This window comes from Crassostrea angulata, chromosome 5 (genome assembly GCF_025612915.1).
Source record: "Crassostrea angulata isolate pt1a10 chromosome 5, ASM2561291v2, whole genome shotgun sequence".
Taxonomy (NCBI): domain Eukaryota; kingdom Metazoa; phylum Mollusca; class Bivalvia; order Ostreida; family Ostreidae; genus Magallana; species Magallana angulata.
The window spans coordinates 12,116,913-12,128,896 of record NC_069115.1 but is presented as its reverse complement, the minus strand read 5'-3'; the positions used below and the strand labels follow the sequence as shown (position 1 = coordinate 12,128,896).

At 33.1% G+C, this 11,984-nt stretch overlaps 1 protein-coding gene across 1 annotated transcript; it reads left to right on the top strand.

Moving 5' to 3' along the window:
• The first annotated feature begins 10,062 nt into the window (after positions 1–10,062).
• Positions 10,063–10,579, top strand: LOC128183453 (putative uncharacterized protein DDB_G0274435). Its single transcript, XM_052852435.1, has 2 exons — positions 10,063–10,079; positions 10,261–10,579. The coding sequence occupies exons 1-2, from the start codon at positions 10,063–10,065 to the stop codon at positions 10,577–10,579; spliced, it is 336 nt and encodes a 111-aa protein (XP_052708395.1).
• Positions 10,580–11,984: the final 1,405 nt, after the last annotated feature.

The following is an 11,984-nucleotide window of genomic DNA, read 5'->3' as shown; positions in this document are numbered from 1 at the left end:
TCATATCTGTAGATGAGCTTTTCCCATTTTTCAGAGATTTTAAGGCAGTTTTAATTTCATTTATGGTGATTTCTGGTTCAAGGAAATTGCTATGGTGTAGTTTATTTTTCATAGCATGAAATTTTTTTAATATATCTTTATGAAACTCATTAAGATTGTTGTCAGCTTTATTGAGGTTTGTAAAAAATTGGTAAAATTCTTCAGAATTAACTTCATGAGACGAAACCTGTCTTGTGGTAGATTTATCCAGTTTGTTCAATAATTCCCAAAATGATTTAGGATTATTGTTAATATTTTTGTAAATATCATTACAAATTGTGTTTCTATAATTTTGTTCCTCAAATTTACATAGTCTTCTGTATTTTGCTTTATATGTATAAAACATTTTCCTGTATTCACCATTGAATGGGTGTTTGTTTACAAGTTTCTCATAATTTTTAACTGTATTCCTAAGATCAGAGCATGACTGTGAGAACCATGGTTTTTTCCTTGTTTTATGTTTGCCTTTTGATGTTTTCATAATAAATTTGGTTGATATTCCTGCACATTCAACAAGTATTGAGCTAAAGGCTTTTGAGATTGATTCACAATCAAGAAATTCATTATTCATAAATTCAGAAAATTTAATTTGAAATAAACTGCTTTGAATATTATTAGTGTATGATTCTATTGCATCATTGTTCCACAGAAATTTTCCGGGAATAGGTTGTAAATTATTTAATCTATCAGAGCAAGGTTCTGAGCAAAAACTGTCAAATATTGCACAACATATAGGCCGATGGTCTGAGAAGGATGTAAAATCTAAAACTTCAAAGTAACCTACTGAATTCAGAATATCCTTAGATACAAGACAATAATCAACAAGACTACAGCCGTTATATGTTATACAAGTTGGCTGACCAGTTAGGTCACCTGTTGTTCTACCATTTAAAATTCGTAAACCAGATTCCTTACAAAGGTTCAAAAGGCATTTGCCACTATTGTTAATATGTTTGTGGTCAAGATTATTTCTTGACATAATTCTATCTGGTTGATATAGAACATCATCAGAACTTGTGTGTTCAAAATCAAACATAACAAAATCAGGTTGGGTATTGGTGTACGCATTGAAGTCACCTTGTATGATTACATCACCATACTTACTATATTTCACAATATCACTTAGCAGAATTGAATATATGTCTTCAATGTCGTTTACAATGCCGTTAGAGTATTTAGGAGAAATATAAACAACTCCAAGATAAATATCCCTTTGTAATCTAAAAAAACTTTTATCAAGTTTGATCCATAAAATATCTGGATGATTATTACTTACTGGTTTTATACCATTTATAATTGTTGTTTTAGCATAGATATGTATTCCGCCTGAATAACGCCTAGCTTTTTTATGTTTTTTCCTAAAACTTGAATGAATTAATTGGTGATTAGGAAATCCATTGAATTGGTTTGTTTCACCTGTCCAGGTTTCGACTAGACTAGCTATGTTAAATTGGGACAATTGCTTTTGAAAATGAGGATCTTGGATTTTTTCATTTGATAGACCTTCAACATTCCACATACCCAACTTCAGAAAATCTGCATTACACTGTTTGGAGTGTTTTGAATATTTTTTCATACTAAATTGAAATGAAAAGGGATACTGGAAAAATACACTTTTTGTAATAAGTATATGCATATCTTTGAGCAAATATTCTTTGCTAACACTAAAATAGAATAAAAAAGAAAAAGAAAAAATTACTTGTTCCTGAAAACCCACAATTCATAGTGGATAGAGACATTAGTTAAAGCATCATATACGATGTATTCAATAAGTCATCAATAGAGTGATGAAATGTCGTAATTATATGGGACAATTCAGTACATTATATGTAGTACAACAATTTGGATAACAAAAATTCTTCAGCAATACCTTACAATGCTGACATTATACAGTAATCAGACTAGCTATCTGATAATAAACATATATCTTAATGGACATATATGTCTATTTTGTAAATTTGAACAGTGCTTTTTTAGGTTTTCAAAAGTAGCTTACATCTAAAACAAGAACAAGTAACATATTATCATAATACACTGTATTACAAAGTTGTTCAGTGCTAAATGAGTAATTGAGTTGTAGAATGTTTTATGTAATTTAACCGTTATTTATAATGTTGACATTATATAGTATTCAGACTAGTAATATCTGATAATATAAAAAAAAGAAATAAAGAAAAAAAGAAAACTTATTATATGTCTATTTGTAAATTGGTACAGTGTTTTTTTTAGGTTTTAGAAAGTAGCTAATATTAAAAACAAAAGCAAGTAAATTATCATAATATTCCCTTTAAATTGGTACAGTGTTTTTTTAGGCTTTAGAAAGTAGCTAATATTAAAAACAAAAGCAAGTAAAATATCATAATATTCCAAAGTTATTCAGTACTAAATGAGCCACAGAACATGTTTCAAGCAGTTGAACAGTTATTCAATTTTAACGTTGGAACTGGGGAATGGCCCAGGGCGCCCTCCACGGATCCGCAGGCGGAAAAAACCACGGTGCACTGCCTGGGTGTCCATGGAAGTGGAACATAGGAGGGTTCTCGTATTTGGTGTTACTCACAGGCCGAGATCCGCTGTGCCGCATGGTGGCTCCCGCCGAGCCCAGGGTAGATTGACGACGACCATTTCCATTGTCACGAGCAATGTTGAGAGCGAATTTTAAATGTTTTACAATGGCTGGTAGGCCTTTTCTAAAGTTCAGGTGGACATCATCATGGTACATGTCTTCTGTTGGTTGGAATGGGTCTGCAACAGTGACTTTTGAGTATTGACGACAAGCTGCATAGATTGCAGCATTTGCCTGATCCACTTTGCTAGCATTAATATCTTTTCGGTATATGATTGGTAATAAGTATATTTTGGAGTGTGTCCAAACTGTTGTACATAACTTTAGAAGATCTGAGAATTCCTCACTTTTTACGTTGTTGTTGTGGAGGTCTCTTGTTCCAACGTGAATCAACACTGATTTTGGGTTGAATTTATGATAGTACTTCTCAACGAAGTTTGAACACACCTTTGCGCCTCCTCTTATAAAACGTATTATAGTTTTCCCTTCTGGTGTAAATCGCTTTGGTTGTATTCTTTTAAGCATGGAATCACTTAGGATAAGGACATCACATTCTGTAACTGTGTTTGCATTATCTTCTGTTTTTTGCAAATTGTTGTCAAGAGGGTTTGGTAACATAACATCTGCTGGTGAAGAGTTTACAACCGGATTATTTGCATTTGTACTGCAAATCGATGATTGTAATGAATGTGGTTTAGGAAGTGTTGGGCTTTTGCCCGCTTTTGGAGAGACCACAGGTAGATGTTCATTGAGATGTTTTGGATTGTCGATATGTGTAAGCCATGATGAATTCGTAGTCTCTATGTATTCAACACGGTCTTGTAGGTTGTGATCTGGGACTGAAGAGTTTCTAACAAAGAAGTCTGTTGATTCTGAGATCCAATGATTTCTTTCAATTGGTTATCTAGTACGTTGGTCTTTACATGTAAAGAATATAAGAAATAAGATTATAGCTATAGTCTGTCCCAAGATCTTTATGCAGCACATTTGGACGATTTTTAATGAAAATACACTTACTTGTGAAAGAAGTGCAATTGAAATAGTTTAAAGGGATATTTTACAAGATAATTTCATTGACACATTATCATCTTTCACTCGGAAAAATTCACAGGAACGAAAACAGATTCCTTACGGAGTTTTATAATGGGGAATGTTTACATCTTTTCTCCATTCGGAATACACTCGGAATACATTGCGCAATATTTCAACGTTATCATCCGGGCTTGCTGCAATACAAAATATCCGTAGACATCACATTTTTAGCATTGGATTGAAACCTAATAAGCTAACAGGGGCGTTTTGACTGAGAAATCTTGGAAATTTTTCATACTTTTGAATGAACATCGTTTGAATCCTGAGGTATTTATAAATATCAAGCAATTAAGCCAAATGTGAATCCAAAATATATTGGGACAGAGTATATGCTCTAATACACATACTTACAATTAATTCCGATTTTAGCTCGTACTCGTACCGGGTGAATGTAGCCGAGAGAAGCTTATCATGAATACCCAGGCACCAGCTTGTTTCTGAAATCCTCCTTGGAAAGGCTGATTACACTTGGGATGGTCTCGCCTTCAACCAGGCCGGAGATAAGGAATTTTGTTGCCTTGTCCCTGACAGAGTACCTAGATGTAATGGCTCTTGTCTCTGGCTCTTCCAAAATGAAGCACTTGACATTCTGGTATAAAAAGTATTGAAGAAATTGTGTAAAGTGAATTTGTTATCTTTTTAGCAATTATTTTCAAAAGAATTCAGGCAATTAAATCTCATAGTCTCCTTAATTTTTTTTTTTTTTGATAATATTTTTAAAATAAAAATTTTACAAATGATCATGGTGTAAAAAATGTCCTCAGGTTATCTGAGAATTCATCGACTGTTGCTCCCCTCCCTTTGTCAACATTAAAAAAATAATACGGGAGTTAACAATCAGAGGAGTCTAAGATGAGTGTGTTGACTTAAAAAAAGCAGCCGAAATAAATTGCAAACTAGAGCTCCCTGATAGGTGTGTCAAGGCTTGTTGCCCTCTAATGTTGATTTCTTTTATTATTGTACAGAACCTGGCTCAATGTTTCACTCTAAGCCATTCGCCATTTATAGAAGAAATATTGTTGTGTGTACAGGAGCTATATCATAAAATTGAAACTCTAAGACCAGGAGGATATGCAAATTAAGACCTTTTTACCATAATTTTTTTTTTATCTCATACCATTTACTGTCAATCAATCCTCCCCCCTTTCATTCTCACTCTCTCCGTTCGCACCTGCATTCCAGTCACTCCCTATCACCCAGTCCGGACAATCGGAGGGCGGCGTCCTTCTTGAGGGTACATCAGATATGATCCTATTCCTTTTGTTTTCCTTTAGATGGTCAGGCAGTTGTTGATTGTAGATATCTTCCAATGTCTTCTTCATCTTCCTGACCTTTAACCTCTGCCATGGAAGCTGTCGGACACGGAAAACCTTTTCTCCACCTTCCGTGTCCGATTCCTCTGACGACATATATTGGGCTGCCATAATTGGTTCTACCTTCTCCATACATTTGGTTGTGTAGTTGGCCTTCATATTCAAAAATAATAGTTTTATTTAGTTTCACAATGTGAAGACAAGTAAAAAACTTTAAGTAAACCATCAAAATAAATTTGTAAATATCAATTAATGAATGCATAATACACATACTTAGCATATAATATTAACTGTGAAATCATCATAAGTCATAGGGGACCAATGTTTGTGGCTTTCGTTGGTCATTCTCGCCCACGAATTTACATCTGTTTTTAGTACAACTGGTCAATTGTACAAATGTTAAAATTTTAAGGTATCCTATCCATAAGAGCCAAATACTTAATAAATGCATAACATATATGTATGGGTTTAATTCTTAGTATACTTGGACTTATTTTCATGTTTAAGTATCAGTATGGAGGAGTGGATTGTGTCCTAATAAATGATCTGTTCTCAAAGAGTTCCCCCTTTTGATTTTAATATATAAAATTATTTTAAAAAAATATACGGTATTAAATTTTTTTTCGATAATATACGGTATTAAATTTTTTTTCGATAATTTTTGTAATTCTGAAGATGAAATTCGTTATTTCAACAAAGCATTTATTGATATATTTAGTATTTACTTGTTTTTTAAAATTAGCTTGTCCCCATAGACCTTTTAAATGCAATCTTCATTAGTTATTTACTGTTTAATTAATAAAATTTGATTTTTGTTGCTTCATAATTTCCTGGGCAGAGGAGCCCACATCAGATTGTGATTTAAGTGCCATAGTGCATATATCTTTTCCTTTAATAAAATAACAGATTCGAATATTTGACATATGACAGTCTTCTTAATGTTGTGTGCTTTTTTCTTCTTATGATGATGTTGATGATGATAAGGAAGGTGATGCAGGTAATGGACGTGACTGAAAAAAAATAAAGTTTGGTTATTATAGTCTTGGTAATTGGTTCCAAATATAATTTACTTTCTAATACTGATTCAATAGATGCATAATCATTACTAAAAGATGAATCAGAAAAATATTCATCCATGTCAATATTGTTTGATTCATAAGAGTTTAAAATACAGGTTTCTTTATAAACACCAGCCATATTTATGGCTTTTTGTCTAGTATCAAACTGCTTTTTTTTTAAATAAATGATACCGAGCGCAGCGAGAGGCGGGCGAAGCCCGCCTCGCGAAGCGAGGATTAATGGTAACACGTATATATAAGAAAATCAGTGAAAAATGAAAGTTGAATCAGGGGTACTAAGGCCAAAAAAAATTTCTTCCAGCCCTGGGCGCCGCCATATTGGCTGCCATTTTGTTTTTAAAAAGTTAGTTCGATCATTGATTGACTGGTACTTATCGATGTATAGTGCCTCTAAACTTGGTTAAAATGTTTCAGTGTTTCAATAGAAAGTTATTTGAATTAAAATAAATAAAAAAAATGACAACAAATAAGTTTCAATAGTGCTTCAATCAAGAAACACGACTAATTCTATGTATGTCTTATCAAAATATCAGATGGAAAATAAAAGCATTAACATCAAGGAACTGACCTTTTAGATACTATATAAAATATTTAATTTCATTACAGCGGCATTCATATGAATTCAATTGATGAACAATGAAAGAAGAAATTAAAAAAAGTTCGGAATCACGTAACTCTCTTCGGCTATTTCCGAAGACAAAACTTGAACGTTTTACGTCTGAAATATGACGTCATAATGTAGACTGAGCACGCGTTAAACGTTGGCTATTGATATGTGTAGGCAACCAGGCGGATCCTACTGTGTGCGTTTCAAATAAATTTTATTCTTCAAAAATCAATATCCACTGTGTTAAATCTGTGCTCGGTCCAACGGTCACACCGTTTACATATTAAATCTATAAATGCTTATTGGAAGAAACAACACAAGTAAAAAAAAAAAAAATAAAGGTAACTTAAATTCATATGATAAAAATTTGATTGCAAATTACCTAATATAACATGGGTAGAACTAGGCAAAACATCAGGTGTCGTAGAACCAGTAGAGGAGGGGTAGGTGGAATTGCCTATTCTACCTGTAGACCTCACCCCCTCCTCCACTTGTGTCGTTGCCTCCTCCTGTGGGCTGGGCCTCCCTGGGGTGGTGGAGGTGGGGGCAATGCGCGAACCCTCTGTGGTAGTAACGGATGTGGGAGCTCTACCGGGACCCTCTGTGGTGGTGGTGGCGGACGTGAGATCAATCTTCTGACCCTCTGGGGTGGTGGTGGTGGCGGAGGTGGTGGACCCCCATCCTGGACCCTCTGGGGTGGTGGTGGCTGAGGTGGGGGCACTGATAGAATCCTCTGGTGGTTGACTCCCGTCCTGGACCCTCTGGGGTGATGGTGGCGGAGGTGGTTGACTCCCATCCTGGACCCTCTGGGGTGGTGGTGGTGGCGGAGGTGGGGGTACTGGTAGTACTCTTTGTGGTTGAAAGCGTCTTTGCTTCTTTAAAAAAAGACAATAATTTAATATTTTTCTGCATAATTCATAAAAATAATTAATATATATTCTGCATTAAATTTCAAAAAGTAGAACTCATATATTTGGTAAGGTGTATGAAAATCAAGGTGTGAATGTTTTATCGAAATTTGGCTCTCCATGTGCACCATCTTGTTACCAAAAAACCGATGATGAAATTCGAATGGTAAATCGAGTTGAAAAATATGCAGGTATTTTTATAACAAAACACAAAGTATTTTCTTCTTTATATGTTAACTTTCTTCTGTTTATTCCTCCCCCCCCCCCCCGCTTTTTGATGCGATGCATCAGCTAAAAAAATGTGACCTCGTGTTCCGTAAATTAAATCGCGGTGTATGACACTTTGACAGATAATCATCGTCTGCAATCCGATCTTTTAATGGGAAAATAAATGGATCGTGAGTTAAGTACATTTAATACCTTTCACAATCTAACAAGTATTTTCTTTCCATCAAGCCCCCCCCCCCCTACTAAAATATAAAAAATTTAAGTGTCGGAATGACAATCGACATGTCATCTACCTACCATCTTCTTTCGAATGATGCGCACTCAATAAAGTTCAATAGTTGAAAAATGATGGCGTAACATCCGAACTTTTTCCGAAATAGTCTCCTCATCCCTGAATTATTTTATTACTTATGAAATAGCATAGACTTTTATTTATTTTATACTAAATTTTAGGATTTCTTTTATTTTAGATCTTTATTTAAATTTTTAAACAGTTACAAATTCATACACCCCTCCCTTTTTTGTAAATATTTTTTTACATGAAAAAAATGATATCTTTGAAAAAATATTGTCAAAAACATACCTTGACATGGCATCCGTGTATAGACTGTGGAGCTCTGCTGGTGGACAATTATTTTCTCTGAAGCAAATATTCTGTGGGTAGCGCGGCCAATGTCCACAATCTTGTTGTCTGCCACCGCACACAGAGAAATACAGGAAACATGGATCCCTCTGTAAGGGGCAATCAACCCCGCGAGCGGTTTCCCGACAACAACGGTTTACATTATTACATTGTTGTATTGTTGTAATAAAAGATACTCGGTGTGAAATGAAGACAAAGTGCGGTACTGATAAAATGTTTACCTTTACTTATATAGTTTAATTGTGACCCTCATAGCATTAAAGGGTCAAAAACGATAATGAAAAATCGGGTGTAGCAATTAGTCCTATAATTGAAAAAACCTTTCAAATCTTGAAAAGAGCTGACCTATACATACTGACACAAAATGCGTCTTTAGGTCAACAGTTCATTGTATTAAGGGAAGTGTAGTAAATCCGTGTTAAAATAAATTGAATCAGCACAATTATTTGTCAGTAGAAATCACTAATAAAAATTTATATAGAAATGTAGAATTTAATTTGACCAATAAGGTCAAAAAAGTTTCTAATCGGGTTGATTTTATTGTAAATGCAATTACTTTTGATGGGTCAAACATTTCCAAAAGAAGTTAAAAAATACAAAGTCAGCAGCTTTGTGCCCTTTTACCAGAGTAAAAACTGATCACCATCATGGAGTGATTCATTCTTACAAATAATTGCAAAAAATGTGAGGGTGAGGGGTGATTTGCACTTCTCATTCAATAAGGTCATCCTATTTAAAAAGTAGTTCACATATTCAGCACTTTCTTAAATATACGCAAAAAAATTTACTAATGTTACAAAACCCATTAACAGTGTATCAAGTTATGTATTCAATATATGAAAACTATGCGCTTCTCTTTCAATTTTTAAAATCGATGTCATCTTAACAAAAATTCTTTCTCGTCACGTAACACATCATTATAAGTACAATCTTATAAAACTTTGAAAGGGTTACGGTATCAATTTTATCTACACCTGTAGGATAATATACATATCATTAACCTGTTTCAACACACTGTACCAGCTGCAAAGAACTCGTTTTCTGCATCCAATCAAAAAGAGTAAAATAGTTTTAGGAGGGAAATTTAACATTTACAATGTATAACAAGACACCGCTAATATCCAATCAAAAAATCTTACGCTGTACTAATTGCAAAGAATTTGTTTTTTGTATCCAATGAGTAGGAGTAAAATAGTTTTTGGAGGGAAATTCAACATTCACAATATATAACAAAACCAAACCAATATCCAATCAGAAAAAACTTAAACAGTACAAAAAATTGGAGGGAAAATGCATCTCTTTTTTATAAAAATCAAATTAAATTTTAAGAAAATCACCTTGCAATCTTAAATCCAATAGGACAAGTTCATTTTTTTCACCAGATCTGAACAATTCAATTCACCCTCCAAAAAAAATGGAAGTAATTATTATGTAAGTATTTTTTTTTTACATCTATGCAGATTTTATTTTATTTATTTTTGTCTTTATTTATCCTTTTAATTTATTTTTTAATATTCATTTCTTCATTTTTTTAGAAATGACTTGACAGTTAATAACAGCATTACCATACAGTTTACAGAAAATACCATGCATTTCACAGTCAGGTATGCGTTTTATTTAAAGCAAATGAAAAAAGGATAATTTGATATAAAAAAAAATATTAAGAAAACTTTTTATATAAAACATTTTTTTCTACCGAATGTTTTTCTTTGTTTAATTTTCACTAATTTTAAACAAAAAAAAATAAACTTATGTAGCTTTAACCTTCTTTTTATATAATTACAGTAACTCCAATCTCCCCTTAAAATCAACCAAAGAAGTAGGTACTTCTTGTGAAGGCCTAGAGCAATTCAGAAAAAAAGAAACACAACATCAAGAAACAGAAGAAGACGAAGAAAAAGAAGAAGAAAAAGCAGAAGAAAAAGAGCAAACGGCAGAACAAATGGAAATTGGCATTGACGGTGTTATGTTGGAGAGGCTGGTTAATAGACAAGAAGAGTTAAAAGAAGAGAAAGAAGAAATTGAAAGACGCTTAACAGACTTACAGTCGAGAGTTGATAACATTGAAGAAGAACTTGAGGATATCAGGTATTTAATGGATTAACGGAAATTTTCGCAGTGCATGTATAGTTTGTAGAGTTACCTCTCTTTTCTCATCATTAAGTAATTTATCATGATTAAAAAACTCACCTTTTTCACTGATGTCTAGATGTGAAATGAAAAATGCCTATATCTTAAAAAAGAATTTTGCCTTATATATATATGTCTGTATTTATCATTTCTAAAAATATTCTTTTAAAAATTACGTATAAGGCCATTATTATTTCATCACGTTTATGCAATACCATTCACTTATTTTTTTTTTTTAGACATTATAACAAATGATAGCAATTATGTTCTATATATAAAACATATTCTTATAAAAATTATGTTTTTTTTTAAAATGTTATATAAAAAATATTGAACATAATTTTAATTTGTTTTTTTCTTAAATTTCCGTTATTTTTTCAACTTTCTTGCTTCCTACAGTTATTTATCACAAACTTAACTGATTAAGCATATGAAAAAAATTAACTGTAGGTTGTCAAGAAAAAATCTTTCATTATACAGTACATTCGGTGGAAAAAAAACCTTTTCACCTACTGTACTCGAATAATACTTTTCCTCTAATGCACACGTTTCATTGTATTAGAGACATCTTTTCGAAAAATTTGGTGGCCGTTAAAACGACCGTTGAAATATTTGAGCTTCAAAGAAGCTACTGTTCTTTTCTCTTGTCTTCTTCCTTCTTCTCCTTTACTTCTTCCTTCTCTTCTACTTTTTCTTTTTCTTCTGCTGCTTCTTCTTTTTCTTCTTTTTGGTCTACTAGATTTTGTAAGTACTGTTCGTACTTATAATCAAACATATATACCAGGCTGCCATCAATGTCCCTTAACCTCCCAGAAGGATAGGGGCCCATTGCTATTTCCCAATCCCGGTCTTCATGCTCAGGGATTGGTAAAGCAGTATCCAGCCCGTTTACCGCAGCCGAAGGGGTTGAATCGTTTGGTGTTAAAGGCATTTTGAAAAAATGATAAAAAATTGTAACTACTTTTTAAAATATACCCTAAACTTTTTTAATATACACCCTTTTTTAATGTTCAAGTGCGCATTCTACATCACCGCAATTTTTCATGTAATTTTTTTTATTAAAATATCTCTCTCTGTGCACAGGTAAGTATACCTTATTTTCACTGTTTGCTCAAAATAGGTAATCCAAATCCACCTATTATTTCTAAATAAAATTCACGTATTGCTTAATATCATCTATTTTACGTTATCGATACTACAGCGCATGCTCTTTAACCATAGAATCATCTTATGGTTTCGTCATAACCTAAAACCTCCTTTTTTTACGCATGCTCACTAAATCTGTATATTCAACCTCCCTTTCTAAAGGCAACCAATGAGAACACGACCTCTGTAAATTTACTGTTCTAAAAAGTCCCTCTCTATAGGGCCTCAATAGT